This window comes from Lutjanus erythropterus, chromosome 1 (assembly GCF_056507025.1).
Source record: "Lutjanus erythropterus isolate fLutEry1 chromosome 1, fLutEry1.hap2, whole genome shotgun sequence".
In the NCBI taxonomy this organism is placed as follows: Eukaryota; Metazoa; Chordata; class Actinopteri; order Lutjaniformes; family Lutjanidae; genus Lutjanus; species Lutjanus erythropterus.
The window spans coordinates 22,261,941-22,283,928 of NC_139317.1; the positions used below are offsets into that span (position 1 = coordinate 22,261,941).

The 21,988-nt window shown below is 40.3% G+C and overlaps 1 protein-coding gene across 2 annotated transcripts in view; it reads right to left on the reverse strand.

The window, feature by feature from the left end:
• sbf2 (SET binding factor 2) overlaps positions 1 to 21,988 on the reverse strand; it is a 142,020-nt gene that overhangs the window by 16,943 nt on the left and 103,089 nt on the right. The window contains exons 20-33 of one of the 2 annotated variants that reach the window (XM_084716965.1): positions 21,364 to 21,635; positions 19,328 to 19,500; positions 18,978 to 19,051; positions 15,529 to 15,724; positions 14,695 to 14,822; positions 12,540 to 12,715; positions 12,257 to 12,390; positions 11,970 to 12,171; positions 11,335 to 11,531; positions 10,944 to 11,084; positions 8,437 to 8,520; positions 4,331 to 4,405; positions 1,984 to 2,162; positions 401 to 577 (exon numbers count right to left, since the gene is read on the reverse strand). In XM_084716965.1, the coding sequence (XP_084573091.1) occupies positions 401 to 577; positions 1,984 to 2,162; positions 4,331 to 4,405; positions 8,437 to 8,520; positions 10,944 to 11,084; positions 11,335 to 11,531; positions 11,970 to 12,171; positions 12,257 to 12,390; positions 12,540 to 12,715; positions 14,695 to 14,822; positions 15,529 to 15,724; positions 18,978 to 19,051; positions 19,328 to 19,500; positions 21,364 to 21,635 (2,208 nt within the window). The remainder of the gene's footprint in view (positions 1 to 400; positions 578 to 1,983; positions 2,163 to 4,330; positions 4,406 to 8,436; positions 8,521 to 10,943; positions 11,085 to 11,334; positions 11,532 to 11,969; positions 12,172 to 12,256; positions 12,391 to 12,539; positions 12,716 to 14,694; positions 14,823 to 15,528; positions 15,725 to 18,977; positions 19,052 to 19,327; positions 19,501 to 21,363; positions 21,636 to 21,988) is intronic. The other variant, XM_084716974.1, reaches the window with a different exon arrangement.

Genomic DNA, 21,988 nt, shown 5'->3' on the forward strand with positions numbered 1-21,988 from the left:
TACATTACCATGTTTGGTCTACTGGTAAATTACTTGCTGCATACTGCCTGCTGCCTATGAAGGGTTTCCCACAGATAATATTGTTTGACAGTCTACGATATGTTCAATGTAAGGGCAAAGGCTGCAGGGGGTCAGTCAGATAACCAGCACGATAAGAGCTCTGCTGTGATCCCATTGATGTGAGCTATTTCCCTTGGGAAAATGGCTTCAGAGTGGATTTATTCATTATGTGAATCTGATACACAGGATGAGCAGTAAGAGCTGACTGCTGGGTTGTTCTCACACATTTTTTTTATAGTTTGACTCGGATGCAGTGTATCGCTGTAAATGTGAATCCTTGTAAAATACATGCATACATACATACATACATAAAACAAGTGTTTTATGTGCATTTGTTCACCTGCAGGATCCATTCAGAGTCTTCAAGGGCTTTGAGGAAGGAGTCTTCCGAGTCAGATGAATTGGCACTGGGAGCGCAGGCTCTTAGCAGCTTTTTAAAAGAGGCTTTCACCTGCCGTGTGTCTGCAAAGTCCACCGGCACCAGTTCACAGTTCAGAGAGGAGTCCACTCTGAGGCCCTGTCAAAACCGAGAGCAAGAGCAGTGTGAGCTGTTGTGTCACCTCCACCTCAGTCAATAACTTCTTGTATAATCTGTCTTTAATCACAAGTGCTGTCTAATTGTTTAGGAGCGTGAGCACTGTTTCTGGTGCTGCTCAGATAAAAGGTCTTCAGTGCAACCTTAGCGCCATGTGAGTTAATGTTCATCACGTCAGAACTTATTTGGAAAAAGTGTTCCCATCTCCCATTAACGACATTATTTTTTTGAAAATGGCAAGAACAGCTTAAAGCAAGCAAAAAAAAGTTTAACTTCAAAATGCCCATGAAAATATGTGTTATATGCAGACTAGCATAGACAATGCCATGAACTTTAAAACTGAGCAACTTTATGACTGTTAGTGTGTTATTATTACAATATGTAAGGTAACTGTACTACATATTTTTAGTAAGTATTAGTTTCAGTAAGTTTAAACACAGCAGTGAATCAACTGTTAAGCTCTCTTTTGTTTAGCTGCATTACTACTGAGGTCATGGTTCAAGGGACAGTTCACCCAAACATCAAAAATACAGTTTTTTTCCCCCTCTTACCTGTAGTGCTATTTATCCATCTAGATTGTTTTGGAGTAGTTGCAGAAAAAAAAAAAAAAAAATCTCAACAGCAATTTTCTTTGCAGAAATCATGACCCTGTCCACGGCTGGGCTGTAATCTCTCGCCCATGAGCATGCACGCTTCATGCATGGTGAAACTGTTGACAGGTGGAGTTCGGTTGCAAGAAAGTAGTTCCTGCTCACAACAAGGTCTGTGGATCATCTTGAGTAACCAGGTCATGACTTCCGGAAAGACATTGCTGTTGAGTTTTTCAAATGTATTTTTTCTATCACTTTGACCAACACAAGCTGAGTGTTATGTAGCTCCATTATATCTGAAAAAAGGCGGATATATTTCTGTTTGATATCTCCAAAACTCGGCAACTCACACAAGGGCAACTGTCCCTTTATAACAAGTGGAAATAAACTAGGTTATATTGAGAGGTGTTTCTATTTTGTCCTTCCTAATTACACATATGAGGGGGGCAGAATATTATCATTAAAGTAGACTTTGTGGCAGAACAGTTGCATTGGATTACAATAGATTGTATAGGTGTACCTAAAGAAATTCTTAAATTCACCATCAGCTCTCCACAGGGAAAAATAGTTTAATTTCTATGATATTATTTATTCACCCGTGTGTTTTGCTTTTGTGAGTAGCATAAAGGGGACAACCAGCATCTCATTACACAAAAACCCTGTGCTGTGAAATTATAAATGAATATTAAAAGCTGGTAAAGCAGCTTGTAAAGTTTAGATTTATAATAATATACCACAGCAGTTTATAACAAAATGTCGTCTCAGCTCCCAGAGAGCAGCTTTTTTAAAAATTCTCACCCTTAAATGAGACTTTTCTCCGAAGACGTAGAGGGCAGCTTGCTGTTTCAGGAGCTGAGCCTGCAGACTGTTGCTACCTGCAGGGGGCGCCAGATCCTTCCCTGCTAGTCTGGCGCCCACGTCTGCTGTCGCTGGGTGATGGCTGAGTCTGCTGCTGGAGCGCAGGCTAGCCCACATGCCTGCAAACACACAGATACAAACAAAGGTCACACACACTCACGCAGGAGCGGGCCTGTTTGACCGCCACTGATGTACACACGCTGTCAAACAAACTAAGACTGAATGATGAACAACACATGACATGCGGACTAGGTTTACATGCACAGCCGTACAACAGGGATTATGTAAAGACCTTCATTCTTTTAGTCCACCAACAAAGCAGTTGCCTCTAAATCGGGTGTATTGAGATATTAGAAGCAGAAGCTGTTGGAATTTCTTTGCAAGTCAACAAGTCTAGAAGCCATTTCCGCGAAAACAGGCATGCAATACCTTCCAAACAGCATTAATCACTATCAGGAAGGACATGATTTCTCACAGTAATCACTTTCAGCCCTTCTCAGTTTCATTTGCATGGCTGTCAAATAGCTACTAATGTCAGCTTCTGCAAGCAGGGCAGTTACACAAGAACCTTTGACCAAATTAAATTAAATCCAAACAGATTTTAAAATCCTTATGGGTCATAACTTGAGTTCAAACTGAAAGTTTCAAAAGCCGTTGATAAAACTTTTTGCAGATGCGATCAGTAACTGTTTACACCTGACCCTACGCCTGACTGCAAAGATTAACACGGCTGCCGTTAAGTCACATCTCTGATCACATCACGTCGACCTAATGTGACTCAGAGAACGGGCAAAACAAAAAACAAGTCATCATACACGCAATATCAGAGTATTTATATGATTTTTCTTTTATATTTAAGGAGCAATGTGTAAGACATGGCCACCTGTTAAGGAACTCAGAACAAATAGGAGGATGGCACGCAGGGAGAGGAGAGGCGTCAAGTGGAGAGGAGTGAGAGACAGGTCGGGCAGCTAACTCTCTTTAATATACAGTCTATGCCCTAAGCGAGTTCTTTGCTTCTACTCAATCCTCCGCAGACTCCAAACTCAGGTAGTTTGCCTACAGGCAGCTGAACAGAAGTGCAAGATGAGCACAACATTATATTTTGAAACTGACAAACAGAAACATTATTAACATTATAAACATGTTATTCTGAATGGAAGAACATGCTGGCTAAACCACTATTTCAACTTAGCATGTTTCCCTAATCTAGTGGTGCCAAAATTTTTCTAGCAGGCCCTCCTTCAGCGCCAAATTGTTCATACCCAGCCAGCCCACAATTTTTAATTAGTCATTAACAATCACAGGAGTATCAACTGATAAAACAAGGACTGCATCAGCAAACTCTTCTTTGTTTACTTTCCCTACATAAATAATATTAATTTAACTTTGCTTTACCCAATATTTCTCCCCTGGTCATCTGTGCACCCCCCCGCAGGGGCTCCACACCTTCACCACTGCCCTAATCTCTGATGACATATCATGGTCATTTTATGATTTAATCTAGTAAATATATTACATATTTCTCATCTAAGATCATTTTAATTTGTTAAAAAGGAGAAACGTGAATTCAGATGGTGTATGTTTTACCACTTCTTACAGGTATAAGAATATTTCCTTTCCTTTCCTAAAAAAGTTGAGAGAGCTTGTGAAAGTAGCAACCTCACCACTCGCATACATCACCCAGATTCAACTACAGGGGGATCGGACTTCTTGACCACAAAGTGGTATTAAAAGACAGGCAAGGCCATTAGCTGATTAGCATGAAATCTGAATAATACTCAAACATACTTTGACATAACGTCATAACTGTACCTTCTTCACACTTCATCCATCTCTTACACATTGCACCTTTAACTGAATCCTCTTCCCTTTGAGCCACATTTGCACAGTACTCGAGCTGAGAGGATCAGAGCAGCCTCATTTTGAGTGATTCATGACTCGTGTGCCATGACAAACAGCTTCCTTTCCTCCTCAGTCTGGACGCGGCTCCTAACTGACCACAGCCAGCCCTGCTGAGCCAACACTTCAACAATGGAAGAGGCCACATTAGAGCAGCCACTCTTGGTTTGTGAAAAAAACCACAGCTCCCAGAAGAGCAGCCACAAAGTCAGTGATGATTAGTACTATGTCTCACAAGGGGTTTGTAAGGGGTTTGCAACGCGGTGCAGCGGAGTACATGACCTGGTTAGTTTGCAGGTTAGAGAGGGGGAAAAGGAGGATGCGTCAGAAAGCAATGGAGCGCTTTAAGAGGACTGGCAGGAGGAAAGAGACAGTTTGACTATACCTTGATGGTGGATTCTCTCCTTACTGGCAGGTTTTTGGTTTGAGTGAGTGAATAGTTTATCTCTGTACTCAAGCACTGGTTTGTACAGGAGGTAGAGACAGAAGATGAGGGCAGAGAGAGGGGCATGAAAAAATAAATTACGTCAACATCATACAGACATCACCACCCACCTTACTAACCATTTTATACCACAGAAACAGACATGCACATGACGTTACTGCTGAGAGTCAAAGATCGGACTTGTCCACATAAATGACAGAATGAAAAATGTTTTTATTTTGAAATGATCAAAGAGAATGATTGTCATAGCATGCATGAGTATGTTTATCCATTGTTATGACTGATGGTGTGAAAAACAAAGAGCCAGATTTACAAAGTCTTTTGTGCCAGTTTATCAGGGACAGATGTGACACATTTTGCTCCAGAAACATGTGACATCTGTGTCAAACAGGTGCCAGACTGGAGCCACAATTTATCATTTGTTCTCTCCTGAGACATGTTAATCGAGCTTGAGGATTTCACTGGATTTACCAAAGTTACAACAATTCGCAGGGGTCAGTTCTGTGTGGGAAACTTTTCTTATAAACATACTGCAAATGAGATTCACACAAGCAGGACTGCGGTGAAGAAAATTTTGCTTCATTTTGTGGAAATATTAATAACAGTAAAAGTGCTCCGATCAGGATTTCTTGGGCCGATTACCAATGGCTGGACACAGCATTATTATTATACTGATCACCAATCGCAGGGTCTATTTGAAGCCTTTTATTTATCGTACAGCATTATTTATTGAGCTATTCATAACAACATTGTATACTGACTGTAAGTATAAAACAACTTAAAAATTATGACAGAGGTACAAGAAAATGGTTGAGTTTGCTGATAACAATTTGGTTAATAGAATACTAGAAATCTACCAGCAATAAATGGGACTGTTATTGTTATGATTTTAGCATCTAACTATTAAAAATGCTGTAGTGAAAGAACAAGACAGTAATGACAGATGTTGGTCTATGTATTTAAAAAAACAGAAACTTCCCTGAGTTTAACAACCCTTGTGGCCATTCAGTTGGAGATTTCTAAGTGTTTGAGGTGAACTTGAATGTAGGTGACCACACACTTTGCCATACAAAGCAATTTAGATTTCTGAGTTTACGAGGTGTGCCTGAATGCATCATGAAGTAACTGTCACCTCTGTGTGTGTCAGACAGGACACAGCAGGTCTGTAAATGATAGCAAAATGCGGCAGACACACTCAACATCATTTTTTATTTTTTGACAATTTTGGTGCAAACATTTAACTGCCAGAGTGACGCACAGCCTTTTGAAAAATACTCGCCAAATGGAAAATTTACCTACATCTGTTGCTTGGAGAGTGTTAATTTTGAACCCTTTGGCTTTGTCATCTGATCGGCTCTTCTGATTGGCCTTTATAGAGATCACGGATCAAACTGATCAGTGATCAAACTGAAAACTGAACCATATCAATCGATGGCCAACAAACAGCAGCACCCTTAAATGACTGCATACAAAGAGTGAGCCTAGCACTGGACTATTTGCACCAACTAAATAAATTAAACTAATGTTAGTGAGTGCACTCATCTAAAAATCATATTTTAACATTAATAGATAGTATTTTTCGAATGGAGTTCAACTGTTTTGACTAGATAAAGTACATGTCTTGGACTCAAGATCTCTAAAATATCACATATTTTATGAACTTGGTAATTTTGGATAAATCAAATCTCTTCATTTTCGTCACTTTCTCAGCAGGTCTGGCTCAAAATGGAAGTTCTGGTTCCAAGGAACTGAAGAATGCGTCAGTGATAATCCTGCACTCTAAATCCAGTAATTTTTTACTGGACCGTGTTACAGTTATGTGTTGGGAAAGAAACTCCCTAAATATTTCAAATAATCAGATATGATGTGTCATCCTTCTCGGTGCGCTAAAAAGATGCTGAGTCAGTTTAAGACATCCTTTTACCTTTGACCTTCATCTGGCACAGTGACTAAACACACCAGACATGCACCAACACCAAACAACAAAATTGGCTGAGATGGCAAACGCAGTACATTCCAGTTTTATACAGTCATAATGACGTGTCAGCTTAATAGTACATCAGTTTTTTATCTGTGATATTACATTTACAGTAACGCTTGTTGTTGGAACACAATAATAAAAAAGGCTAATATGCCAGCAAGTTTCTGTTTCTGGAGATAAAAATCCTTCGACTTCACATAATTAACAGATATGTAACAAAGTGCACACTGTACACATGTACCGTTACAAGCTGCACAAACATTGCATGTAATGACATTTAGGCTTAAAATTAAGTTCAGCATTTGTTTACAGTTATTTGACTAATGATTTTCTTTTGACCCATTGTTGATATAAAGCTGGCCTCACATTACAGGAGTTTTAAAATCCGGGCAGATTTTAAAATCTGGTTGCGCCACACACATCGGAAGAAACTTCACAGATTCTCTTTCCTCTAATCTCAAGCAGCCGCACACTACAAGATTTGAAAATAATGGCACACCACAGGATATTTTTAAGATCATCGTGCCAGAGGGAAAATGATCTTGCCTGATTTCATGTGTAAGCAGAAGTAAACAACTACGAAGGAGATGTGACAAGGATGTAGTGGAAGAACTCACTGTAGTTATGCTTTATCAGTGAGAAATAACAAAATCAGGAATGAGCCTTGGAGAAAACATTTTGGGAGACGTGGTCAAGACGCGTCTATTCCTCAGTGCAAACTGCAGGTGAGATTTTAACTGTCAGTTTTAATACAGTATGCAAGCTAAGGTTAGAGTTCACCGCTGCTTGGCAATACCTTTCTTTCACCTCTGTACTGACATAATCATCCAGATTTTAAACTGTAAAGATCAAATATGTTTGAATTTTTTGGGGCTGTCTCACTAATACTAAGGGCAAATTGGGGGCCAAGATTGGATCTGTAAACCCCTCACACTACTGGATAATCTGGGCCAAAGATCAGTGCTGACCCAAGATCTGGCCCAGATCTCTCCTCCTATTCTTGGGAGGGCTCAATGTGAGGAAAATCAGCCCGAAACTCCTTTAGTGTGGAGCCAGCATAAGTTGTATTCAGAGCCAGTTAATTTTCTCTCCAATTCTTTTACTGCGTGCCGATGATATCAATAATTTCACAAATATAGGGTTTACATTTGCTCATATTCTGGCATTATAAATACAAAAATTACAATCGGAAGTCTGTGTCTTCATCTTTTGATTAATTGAAGAGAACTTATTTTTGGATATTAACAAAATTAACATCACTCTTAACATGAACAATTCACTTTAGCATGAAGGGTCGATCTTTTTCACAGGAGCCATTCTGACATGAAACAGTAGGGTTAAAACATGTGTTACCAATGATACTTATAAAGGTTCTGTTCCATTCAGGTCAAACAGAGTCAGGGTGCTGCTATTGTGAAATGGTAGCTCACTAGAAAGGCTCTGATACACTAAATGGAATGGGACTAATTAATTTCATTAATTAAACTTGTGTTTACCTGCTATTTCATATAATTATGGCTGCTGTGAAAAAGGTATATTGTTGGCCTAAAGGCTATGGCTCACACATTCACATAAATACATGCAGCTTTGTAAAATCAGGGTAAAATCTGTAGTTTGGCTGCATATTTCAGTCTGTCTTCAGATGTTCTTTATCTTTGTTGTCCCTCTTCCTAGCTGTTATGTTTATTCTATTTCTGTATTTACACTGAGAGCAATGAAAAACCAGAGTCAAATTCCCTCTTTGTGTACAAATGCTAATAAAATACAAGCTGATTCTAATTCTGATGACACGTTCAGTCATATTTCTAAGATGTGAGAGAATGTGTTGCATAACTGGAGAGAAATGGGAGAAAAAGGAATGCTGGCAAAAACAATAAATAACTTCCATAAACTCTTGTGATTATCCAATATATGATTAAAATGTGTGCTGTCCCCTTGTAACCTTTCCCCTTAGTAACTAGATGATACTAAAACACACATAACTATAGTTCTGGTGTTTCATAATTCATTTGGCAGCAGGAAGAGGCACGATGTGTTGAGTAGGAAACAAGAGGATGACACTCACCTCCTCTGGTAAAGCTGTTTGAGAATGGGATGTCTAAATGGACAGGAGCCATCTTTGGTATCCTGGATGTCCTCCTGTCACTGCCTGAAGACAAAACATTCACACAACACACAGGACATTACAACAGATGTCAGACGAGGAAACAGGCTCAGGAGGTTTTTTTTTTTTTTCCATACGGTGTTCGCACCAAATCATAAACAAGAGGACAAATGTACACTCCTGACATTTACAGGCAAAAGCAGAACTGATGGCAGTGATAAGATAAGCCTTTTGGCTCTGTTTGAAATCATTGTAAAACTCCAGAATTGAGCTAAATCCAGTTTTCCCATTAAGAGCCCTTAATATAATGCGAGCACTTTAACACAAGATATATGATTCGGCTGTATGTGACTGTGCATGTACGTAAGCATCTGGGACACAGCTCCATTCCAGTACGTGTTTATATTGTCCAGTATGTTCAGGATATAGGCAGGAGGGGGTGAAGTCAGAGGAGATGGATGAAGTGGGCCATGACCCCAGGTTTTGTTTTGTGATTCTTACGTAACCTTTTATTGTACAAATTTCCTTCCAAATGTTACCAAGTATCAGATACAGTATTTCTCCCACACAGCCACTCTCTTTCTGTTACTTACACACACACACGTGCACACACACACACGCACACACACACAAATGAAGATAAGTAGGTGAAAAATAACCGCTGACCAGAGCAAACACAAAAGGGAAGCGGAATGAGAAAACAGAGCTGGAGTGAACAAAAATAATTCTCAAGAATGCAAATCTGCAGTTTTTCTCTTTATCAGAAGAAATGAACTCTCCCTGGCCTCTCGTCCTTTGCAAACAAACTAAGTTTTTTCCCACGGCAGAGCCAACACCACCTCACAGCAAATTCAGGTCAGGTAGGAGCACAAGCGGTCAGGTGACGCAGCTTTGGGAACTTTGTGTCAAGTCAGTCCTTGTAGGCACAGCTTACTGACCCCCTGCAGACTCTTCCAGTCCAACAGTTCAGTGAAAATTGAGTCTTGGTTAGTGCAATGCTGTGTTCACATCATATGGAAGTTATTGTATTTCACATAAGAACATCATGTAACTATTCTACCTTAAAATAATAGCAGTAAGGTGAATGGTGCCTTTGTCATTCTCCCTCTGCACCTCGCCTGGCTGTTTTTGCACTATGTAACTTTGGTGTCCGGGTCAGGAGGAGTGTGTAATACTTTAAGGCCCACACAAATATGTCACTGATTTTGCTGAAACCTCATCATATTTTACAGAGAAATGTTTTCTGGTTTTCCCTCAGATGTTCTCCAGCTTGTTCTCCTTAGCTATCTGTGATTTACAGTTTCCTGACGGACAGTAAAGTAACAGCTAATTGCTGCTAATTGTGATTTCGCTGCTGTTGACTAAATAGCTCAGTTAGCTGGACTGGGAGCTCGCTGCGCACTGAGAGGAGTGCTGGTGTTTACGCCTCTAACACAGGAGCTTTGGACCACCGGGAGGAGGACGTCTTCAAGCAGAGGACTGGTTTTTAGTTGCTGGTGATACATTTTGTGAAATAAAATCAAATATTGTTTGTGTCTATGTCATAATTACAACTAAAATGTAACCTTTCATTTTTCTGAATGCGCTGGCATATGACTTGTCGATAAATACACCAAGTGTATGATGGGCATGCAAACATGGATACCTGCTAAAATCCACTGTTCAAAGTAACTGTGCCTTAATTTAATACTAATCTGATACGCAACAATTTGAGCTCAACAATAGAGAGGTTTTAAAAATTAAGATGGTGATGGTGTTTGGAAAATTTGTAACATTGTAAGAACAGTATATAAGGTAAATCTTTTGTTCCACATAATGTGAAGTTGTCAGAAGCATTGAATATGTTGTCATTATCTGACATTCGCTGATGTGAAGCGTCCACCAATGTTTGCTTCATTACCATCTAAAGACAAGTCGAATTTATTGGAGATTTACATGTTGCAAACTAGTAAATTTCCATATGATGTGAACGCACCACATAATCATGGTTTGTGTTGTGTCCAGCCTGAGAGGATCAACTCCGAACAACAAATTCTTCTGACCCTTACTTTGGAGGGCCGTTTTGTTTTTTTTACTGAGACTGTTTCATCCATGAAATGAGCGCTTCACTAGAAGAAAGAAATCCTTCTGCCCCATTTGGATTAAACAGACCTTTCTTGACCCCACATCTGGACTTTTCAAATACAAGAGTAATTGATAACCTCAGTGGGTGTATTTCATACAGATGGTCCAGTTTCAGATGCTACTGTGCACTGGCTCAAAAATATGTTTTAGAGGGACACTTATGTAAATGAAAGGGAGCCATCAATAGTGTTTTAATTAAACCTGTGCTTTTCTGCTCAGAGAAATCAGATTGGCTTGTTGCATAATCTGAGTTCTAAAATTAGTCAAGGAGCAGAGAGTTGCGTTAGACATCACCAAATAAATAAAAGCAGCTGTGGACATTATGATCAGTGTTGAGACTGTACCTGGTGAGAGGCCTATGAGGGAGCGGTTGGACAGGGTGTTGTTTCCGTTCATTTTGAAGTAGATGGGAATGGAGCTGAGGATGGCTTGCAGGTACTTCTCTTGTTCAAGACTACTGGAGGAATCTGAGGATGAGGCAGGAGCTAAAGACAGAACATAACACTTAGTTTAGACAGAAAATAATGATCAACATATAAAAATCTGTTTGAATTACAGGCAACAAATCGAGTGTTTTATAGGCAAACCATCAAAAGGCAAAGCTGCACAAGTGGTTTAAATTATCTAAGTGGTTGAGATAAGCTTCATTGTTACAAAACAAATGATTCAAGTTAGTAAGATTTAGTTAGTTCTTATTCTATAAAACAAAAACTCCAAACTCCTGTGAATGCAGACCTGTTGAGGAGGGATTCTGCGACTTGAACAGTCCCACCACACTCTTGCCATGGAAGCCTCCTGAGCGGAGCAGCACTGCTTTAGTACGGGGATGTTTCCAACACACAACAGGCAGACGGTTGTGTCTGTAGCAGCGAGCCACTTTGTGTAAACTGCTGTCCTGTACTGCCTGAGGAACCACCAACAATCCTGGGTAACTGAGGGAGAGACAGAAAAGAAACAGACAAGTATTAAGGAAAAGAATATATACCATTAATTACGCAAAGCAATTTGTTTATTTATTTGTAGCAAGACATGAGACCTGCAGCTGAATAAATAGTCTCTTGCTGAATTTACAGCCAGGATCTGAGGTTGATTATGACTGTATTAGTCACAGCATGTATGTTCTGTACAACAGGAATACTTTGAATCGACTTGTCAAAGTCAAACATCTGCCTGCCAGGTAAAGGAGGACTCCCTACTGGCCTTTTGAGATACTGAGGCTTACAAAGCTTCCGGCAGGGCTACAAATCCTGGAAACTAATATCCTCAGCGTCGCAGTGCTGCGATTAGAGGAATCAGCATGGATCAGCAGGTTCTGGACACCACCACTGCAGAGGGGAGGCATCCAGGTATCCAGCCTGTGAGGTGTATACCTGCGGCAAAGGGAGTAGAGTCTGTTCACGGCTGTGATCCTGAACTGCTCGCCTGATTTGGAGCGAGACGAGCTGGCGGTGATGGTGCCCAGGCCCAGACGCTGGTAGTCACGGAAACAGGACTGCTCCACCAGCTGCTCCATGGTGGACTTCTCTGAGGCTCGCAAAGTGCTGCTGGGCGGCGGCTCACCATCGTCTGATACTGAGACACACACATAGAAAGGTGAATTTGACCATATATTTCTGTTAATTGAGCAGTCTTAGTGCAAATGTGTAATTTCTCTCACTTGAAATGTCATCATCTTCATGCCAGGTCATTCTGCTGCCTCTGTCGTTCTTCTTCAGTGTGGCCTGGCTTCCACGGCCCATAGTGATCTTTCCGGCCCTCTTCGCTCCCTTGACAATAGTTTTGGACAGTGTTCTGTGAGGAGTACAAGGCGGACAGTGACATAATTTACTGAGTGCAGAATCAGCATCAAAACAGGAGGATTTGTCAGCATTTCCAGAGGAAAACTGAACTACAAAAACCAGTCAGTCCAGAGCTTGTTGCTGTGAAGCTACATCACAAACCTGAAGCCAGTGTTCCTCTCTTTTTGCTTTGGAAGGATGAGCTGTGGTGCTGTTTGCCCTGCAGCAAAAGCAAAGAAGCTGAAGATGGACTGTGGGTAGCGGATCCTCTGGAGGTGCTTTCTAAAGATCTCCACCATCTCTGAGCTCACCTCCTCATCAAAGGCCACCTTTATCAACTGGAACACATATTAGTGAAACTTAGTGAGGCAACAATTGCATTTTTTTGGCCATTTCCAATTTCCAATTTTCTCTCTTTTTAATAACTAGAACTAACAGAATACACCAACATTTTCTAACTTTTCTTTAATGGAAAATTAACTACAACTACACTTAACTACAACAAGGAGTTCTTAACAGATTATGAAACAATCTCAGTTTATTACTGACACTGGTGAGAAGGCTATTTTCTTTATAGTTTTGCCACCAGGTCAGATTCTCCTTGAAATCAGATGACATGAGCCTGTGTTTAGTTTTTCTAGGCAAAGTTACAGTGCAACATTAGCCAGCTAACAGGAAGAACCAGTGGGAGATTTTTATTCAGATGATTTTATTTTTGACTTTATTATTTGTGGCTATTACAGTGAAAACACCAAAATAATCTATCTTGCTATAGCTTTAAGCAACTTTGACATTTTCTCCAAAAGTGCTCCAGGTTACTGCCAAGCCTTGTCTTCTTTTCCCTTTTCCAACCATTCTTCTTCCCTCCTCTCTCTCTCCCGTCTTTCACATTTTCTTGCCCTCTCTACTCATGTCTTCTCCTCAGTTTCATCTACTCTTCTTTCCCCACCCTTCTCTATATCCTGTTCTTGGAGTCTGTTACTCCTCTCAATGCTGATGACATGCTAGCATGCTGTGAGTTGATGCTGTTTATCAGTGCCGCTGAATCTGGCTGTGACGTTAACTCCTGTGTCACTGTGGGAATGATGTGACCCAACGTGCTACTCATGCATGTAAATTTAACCGGCACAGAATTGAAAATATCTGACATTGATCAGCCAGTCACCAGTCATGGCCAATCAAGACAAAAAAAGAAAAGGGTCTGATTTTGGTCAACGGCTGATTAATCAATGCATCTTTGTTATTATTTAAGAAAACCATTAACACCACCTTTAAATGTAGAGAGCATCACACTGTGTGAGTTGCTGCTAGGATTCTTCTCTGTTTTACCCCAAAACATTTGCTGAAGCGTGCAGATCTGCAGCTTCCACATCTTAATGATAGATTGGTAAAACAGCCCCACGTAAGGTTTCCACAAGACATGCACTCCCACACACACATTCCAGTGAGGAAGCACAACAAAACTAAAGAGGTGTCCTCACAGGGCCAAGTGACCTACACTGCAACAAAACGGCCACTTTCATCATCTGTTAGTACAAAGATAGGAATGAACCATAAAAACTTTAACAGCAGTACATCTAAAGACAAAAAACACATGGTTGGCTGAAAACTGCTTTTCTCTTTGATTCTAAGAAATCACGCTCATATTATGAAACACATGACAGTGGGGTTTCTAAAAGCTGTGCCACACGCATTGTTGATTGTAATGTCATGGGTTATTGCTTATGTAAGAGTTTGTGCAGTTTTTCTCAGTTCGCTAAGCTGTCAGCGGATTAACAAAGTATTAAGTTAATATAATAATGTGAATTTAGAAACAGAACCAAACATAATGACACATCATCAAAGCTACTATTTACTCAAGATTTGAGTTCTTTTTTTAATAAATGCACTACACAAAGTCTTTAATTGGTTATGAAACTGATGCCTTTACATGACCTACATGAGTAAACAAGACCAGCTGTGAGAAAATTGGCTTTTTCTACATAATTATTCTTGATTTCTTAATGGCTGCCACCAGGTTGGATTCTTCTTGATTTCAGATGAAACAAGCCTGTGTTTACATTTTCAAAGGAAAGTTACAGTAAATATTAAGTTAGGCAGTTAAAAAGAAGCATAAGGAGATGTTTATTTACATAATTGTATTTTTGTCATTATATTTTGTGGTTATGGTAGTGGAAACTGCTGCTTTTTCCACAGTGGCCTCTAAAATCAACTAAATTTGAAAGTTCTTGTTGTAGCTTTACTTTGATCTAAATTCTCACTACACACCTGACAGTGACCATACCTGGGTAACAAGCGAGCGTGTTTGAGTGTTTACCTGAAATGATGCAGAGCGAAGCTGCAGACCCTCCTGCATGTTCTGCTGAAGCTGGTTCTGGATGCTGATCTTCTTCTCTTTGGTCAGCGTGGACACTGGGAAAGCTCTGATCACTGCCTGCTCCCCCACTGGACACATACAGGGACGAACATCAGCATCACATTACTGATGAGATGGGTGCAACATCTTACTGTCATGGGGTCACCTGCTATTGACTTCTTTTTTTGATTTTTGGCATTTTATGCCTTTGTTAGATAACACCAGAGAGGTGGCAGGAAATGAGGGGAGAGAAAGATGTTGAATAACATGTGACAAAGGTCCCCAGCTGAATGCTGTTAACTTAATTTATGATAACATGAGAATTATTAAAGAGAACAACAGAAAAATAAAAATATTAATTCCTCCAACAGCTGGAGGAGCCTGAATAATGAAACATTTGAACAGAAGTGATAAAATATCTACTGAGACTCTTCCTGGCAAAAGCTTTTTATGGGGTTGAGCTTGTGAACTTGAAATTCACAATATTTTGACCAGACCTCTTCTGGAAATCAACTGCTGCTTTCCTTTCCCCATTTTTATTTATGCAGATTATACTTTCTATTTTACCTTACTGATCTTGATCTTGATTTAAAAAGTACAGTATAATGAGAGGCCCTGATTAGCCCATTCCTTTAAGCTCACATCCAGTTTGTTTGGTTAAAGTTTGAAGGTAAGCAGGTCCACTCATTACCTGTTTCCATAAATAAAATACATATGATAAAAAACATTTGTATTATATTAAGGTAAATATACAAAAGGTAATTTTAATTGAAAAGCTGGTGGCTCAGTAATTACCCAGTGGATCATGGGGGATGCCTTTGAAAATGATGCGATATGTAGTGAGAAAGAGGGCTCCCTCTGCTGGCAGGATGTGTGGGCCCCCCAGGAGGCCCCCAGTGGCTTCCTCCCTGCCGTCAGGGTCCAAAAGCACCCTCAAACCCTCTGACACCAACTCCTCTCCTGGAAGCAGTGCTGGACGCAGGATCTTAGGCTGATGGGGGGAGAAGAACATAATAACACATGATACACAGGAACAGATGCACACACACAAGCAGTACCTGTCTATGAACACGTCTCAGCCTCTTTATTGCCAGAAAGATATTCAAAATGAGAGACTCAGAAAAAAAAAAACATTTGCACCAGTGAATCAGATTTTAATAAAGCCAGGAAATCAATTAATCATCATAATGTCAAATCACTGCACTTCATGACATATTTTAGCTTCACATGCACGTCAGCACGTCAACAAAAAAACACATCTTGCAAGCACATAAATCATTTGATAGCATTCTGAAAAACAAACTTGCCAACCAAAATAAATTCATATTCTCTGTAGAGACCAAAAACTCACGATCTGTTCTTAAAGTAAAAATGTTCTGTTTATCTAATTCACTGAACTGCGTCATCACTGGTTTTCAGATGTCTTCAAAATTTAGACCTACCAACACTGACTGACATGGTGCCTTTTAAACTTGTAGAATACGGCTTTTTAACTCAGTTTATATCAGTTTAGTGCTACTTTGAGCCTCAAACAAATGTTAATGTTCCCTTGTTATATCGTGTTTGTTTACATATTTATTATTTATTGCTTTTTATTGATGGTTCTTGCTGTAATTCTATCCCATTTGTTGCTATAACACTGCAAATTTCCCCATTGTGGGATTATCTTATCTATTATAGGTGGGAAAGAAACAACAGCAAAACAACGAGAGACAACTTTAATACACTGAAGGTTTCATCCAAAATATGTAAATCTAAAATATGCATATACAAACTACCTTTATTCTACTCACTTTAAGATTTAAACAAAAAAAAAAGGTAACTGAAGGTAGCAGAAGTTTCACAGTAGCCTTTTGCTTTACATTATTGTCAGAAATCAAGTTGAAATGTTGAATTTCAAACTATTTATATGTTGCATTGTGGGTTTGGAAACAATTTCTGTTGAAACCCTCAAAGAAGAAGTTAACGGTGCTTCTAAGGAAAGAAGAATAGAAAACACATAGTGTGTCATGTGTGTCTCATGCAGTATAATATGAACTACCAGGGTGTTGACCGCTTTTAGGTGTTTTCCTAACAGAAGTGAATATTAACCACGTCCCGAAAAGTAACGGCATATAACCACCACTTGATACTGTATTAACTGTGACTAAAAACAGTCAAGTCTGCACCTTGTGTTGCTTCATCTCCTTCTGGCCTCCAAAGCCAGCAGAGCACACTCAGTTGTTCCACTGTCACAAATACGAACGATTAGGGACATTAGATCATTCACAACTTTTCTCATTAAGGTCACAGCCAACCTGGGGGACTTGAGGTCTGGAGAGGAGATAATAAGAACTTGTCGAATCCGTCCTTGAATGGACAGCGAGACCAAAAAGCAAGAGTCCCTCTGCACCTCATTACTGCTGCGAGCTCTGCTTCTTATTCAAGCTGCACCTTAAATTTGTTCATTGTTTTTCTTCTTAATGTTATTGCTACCATCACTACTACTATTCCGACTTGTTATGAAGCCAGAGTCAGTGTTGTTTACACACTTTTTAGTATTTTTTGGCATGCTGCTTGCAGCTAGCAGCCCAGGATGGAAGCTTTGTCCAACACATACACGTGTGAGAAGTTAGCCACAAAGTACAGCAGACAATCTGCCCAGACTGCTCACCACGGTCTCCAGGTTGCTCCCAAGGCAGTACTGGCATGGTGCTTGTCTGTGTGTATGAGCGTGTGCAAGAGTATGAGTGCAAGAGGAATTACCAAGAATTGGCAGACATATAGTTCAGCAGAGTCCAAAAGACCAACTGGTAAAATCTGAAAATGCGATGATGACCGGAAAACACTGAAAGAGATCGGCACAGTGCATACTAGCTGCAAACCAGATTAAACTGAACATCTGGACATGACAAAGAGTGAGGATGTGCAAGTAAAAGCCTTCATTAAGACAACAACACAGTTAGATGCAGTGCTTAAAGTGAGCATACATTCCTTATTACATATTATAACATGCAATTCAGGATTTTTCACAGGCCTCAATAGCCAGAATCCTGATGTCACTTCAGGGCTAGCTAATATTGTGCTAGGTCCAGTAGCTTACAGGGTTGGGTGATATTATGATATGTACTGTACTGTGGTAGAAATATGGCAATATGATTTGGCAATACCTTTTCCACTGCTGGAGCTATGTCTCTGCTATATATTCAGGGTAGGCTATTCAGGGCTGGATTCTCTTGTGATCTTGCAAATCCAGCTGCATAGCAAGGTAACATGATTTGGGCAGCAGGTGAGCAGGACTGTTAACTATGTGACGCAAGAGTGACCGCTGGAGGCAGTAAGTCACCTCTGAACTGCCACAGAAGAAGAGTGTGACAAGAAAAAATGGAGGAGGAGGAGGAGGAGAGTGAAATTGTAAATGCAGAGCATGAGTTGTTTTTAACTCAAGTGTTTTCTCGTGTAAGGCAGTTTTTGTTACGGTTTTCTGTGATGAAGTACAGTATGGTTATTTTAAACTATTTCTTCATTGAATTTAGAAAACAATTACTGTATCATGATATATACCCTTACTATGATATAAAATTACATATAGCATGACAGAAGATTTTGGCTACATCACTCAACCCTAACAGCTTACTCTTATTAAGTTTCTTTCAGTAAATATGAAACATATTTATGAAGATTAGAATTCATAAAATTTCATGTATTTCATTCTAATGATTTTTTTCAAACTTTTTTTTCCAGCTATAAAATGTTGTTACAGACATCAATGCTGTTTGGGCTTCTATTTCCTATTATTATAGCCCACTGCTCAACTGGCAATCTGTCTCTCAAGCTGATTAAATTTAACTTGCAACTGTCTTAGGTTTGTGGGGAAAAAAGTTTTTAACTGCATGGTGTTAAAAATGGAAACAAATAATCATATTACATTGTTTGTTTTTAAATTTACTATCAAAGATATACAAAAGAAGTGATCAAAACGACATGGTTGAACAAGGTTAGGTTGTATGGCTGATGTCATTTGCAGTATTACATGTGATATACAGTATGAAGTACAGAAAAGAAAGTTTTGGTAGGTTGTATAGTTTCTGGAATGAAACCAGAAATTGTACTTTCACTTTGGCTCTTAATAGCTACTTTTCAGATTTCAATTTATTTTTATTTGTTGTATAGATCTAAAAAAAAGTCTAACTCTGCCATTTAATTGTATATTTTACTAAACATCGAGCTAAAGTCCCAGCAGCCAAGTGCAGAGCAACACTCACCTTCTGAATGGGAGGTAACCTCCTGCTCTCCCTGTGAACTGCCTCTAGAGCCTCCATCTGCATAGCTACGATACCTGTGGGTCACAAGTTGGGGTCAATTACCATCTGTACACACACAAGTGCACACACAGAGCTGGTACAGAGAAACACATGTACATCCACACAGTCTTACAACCAGAGTGAGTATTTACAGATTTTAAGGCCATTTAACATGTCAGGAGTTAATCAGCTCAGAGGCCTTGGCTGCTGTTGGACTGAGCTGAGAATACACACATCCACAGGTTACTGTGCATCAAGCTGAGGGAATTAGGACAGCGGAAGACTGTGAATGAACACTGTGAGTGCTGTACCTGGGATCATGCTGTGCAGGCTCTTGATATGTTCTTGGGTTACTCCGCTCTCTGTGCACACCTTGTCAATGAAGCGGGCCACAAACCTGACCACAGAGTTGGCCACGTCGCTGTTCTCGGAGTCCTCAAACCCGCTTTCTGTGTCAAAGCTCTCTGCAACGCTGCCGGCAATGCTGTGAAACACACACGATGACACAATGAAAATGAGATAGGTCAAGCCACGGTGTGCAGGGGGACATCTGATATGAGAGCTGAGAGCTGTGTGTTGACTGAAATGGATTTCAGGATGGACTGTGATAAAGAGCAGTGAAAGCGAAAGTGATTTGCAGCCTGGCATGAGCGAAGTGTTGATGCCTGCATCAATCGCTCAGATGCTATTAGCCAAGACGAATGTTTCACATGAGACGATGATGCAACCTTCCCTTAGAGAGTGATAAGATCCAAATGTCCTCTGTGAGAAACAAACAGAGTCTGGGGCAAAAATGAAAGATGAAAACGAGAGAAAATTTCCACACAAACAAATTCTTGGATGCAGGATTTCTCTCCTCTCAATAGAAAAGAAAAAAAACCCCAACAAAGAATAACATAGTAACATTGTGTTCTTGCAGCTATTTGGGTATTAAATGTGAAATTCAGAACAAACTGTTTAATAAAGCTCAATTACTGTTGATAACAAAAATTTAAATATTAACATTGTGTTCTTTGGTCTATTTGGAAACAAAGCCAAAGTTTTTTTGGCTGCATGCCTTTCAATTCTAAGGAAAGACATACGTGGGGGATCTTCCAGGATTTATTCCACTCTACACTTATTGCAGAGCACGGGAAATCACTTCCACTGCTATTTTGTTTGGTTTGGGTGAGTACAGTGAAGCTCCATTAAAGACACCCTGGGGGTTTTAGACTTCCCAACTCAAGTAAATGAGGCTCACTCTGTTTTGTGCAGTAGCGATGGAAGCCCAAAGGATGGATGCGGTCCGGAAACAGGAGAGGTAGTGTGTTCCATTTGGCTTAATAGGAGGGTATCATGTAGACTGTGAGCTTTGCCACATCCACCCACATGCTTATCATCACCTTATTAAGAGAGGTACACATACTCCCAAATTATGAAACCTTACCTTGAGGTTTCCTTCAGATAAGAATGATCGTTCTACCTTACAAACACTGAACAAGCCAAAAGTGTGTTTGAGTATATTCTGTGTTTGATTGTTTAAAGGTACATTACAGACGTTAAACAACATTCAATTACATCCTTTCTCTGCTCAGATACACCCTTAGAAAAACAAGTGTGAACTATAACCATAAAGGGTTCTTCAGCCTGTCCTCATAGGAGAACCCTTTTTGGTTCCTGGTAGAACCTTTATAAAGGTTTCTACTTGGACTCCTCTGAAAGATCTACAGACCGTGAAAGCGTGGCCTCACGATCCTTCTGACTTTTTGGGTTTTAAGCAGGAGGTGTCAGAAAAGTTACCACAGGGATAACTGGCTTGTGGCGGCCAAGCATTCAATAGTGGTACTTGGAATCCCCTGAAAGATCTACCTAGAACCCTTCTATGGTTCCACCTGGAACACTCTCCGGACGTTCTATCCAGAACTGTGCCACTTTCCAAAGGTGCTTACGAGAAACTGTCCTTGGGGTTCAACTGAAAACCTTTTTATCTAGCCTTTATCCTTTATCTAGAACACACTCAGGGGGTTGACCCAAACCCCCCTATAAGAGGTTTTAAGAGAACCAGAGAACCCTTCTGTGGTATAAAGGTTCCACCCAGAAACCTCTCTGGGGTTCTATCCAGTCTTTCCACCTTCTAAAGGTGCTAACAAGAACCCACCCAGAGACTTCTACCGCAAACCCTTTTATACTCTGAGAGTTTTATTTTATTTTTTATTTTGTTTTATTTTACCTTTATTTAACCAGGGAAATCATTAAGATCATTTTTTTAAAATGGTTCTTCAGAAGCAAATATTTCTAGGTAGAACCTCTTTTGGAACTCTTATTTCTAAGAGTGTAAGGAACCATGTTATATTGTGGCTCTGCTGACCTGTTGGTGACGATGCTGTTGCTGCCGCTCTCCCAGTCAGCGACAGGTGTGTTGCGGAGCAGCTTGTTCTTGCTGGTGTCCAAAGGAACGAGCAGATAAACCATGAGGCTGGCGTAGTGGATGGCCTGGCTGAAGACAGTGCTCTCCTCATTTTTCACCAGCTCCTGCTGCTTCTCCTTACTGAGGCTGGGCCATAAACGCAGCTGCTCTGCCGCCAGGTCCATAGCTGTGTGCTCCTCATCTCTGCCCGCTGCAGTCATGGGGCCCACATCCTGGGGAGGGCAGAGCAAACAGAGTTTAACAACACAGAAAACACAATGATGTCTAGGGTGATGACCTTCAGAGTAGCAAACAGTTCAACCAGAGAAAAATCTTCCCCACACGTTTTACTTAGAAGAAGGATACAAACAGACAAAGAACCAAATATCCATCCATCCATCCATTTTCTGATGCTTATCTAGAGGCTGGGTTGTGGTGACAGAAGGCAAAGCATGGTAGTCCAGATGGCCCTCTCCCCAGCAACTTTCTCAAGCCAGATTAGGTATATAATCTCTCCAGCATGTTCTGGGTCTACAGCAGGGATCTCCTGCCTGCAGGCATACTGAGCAGGTATCTGAACTGCCTC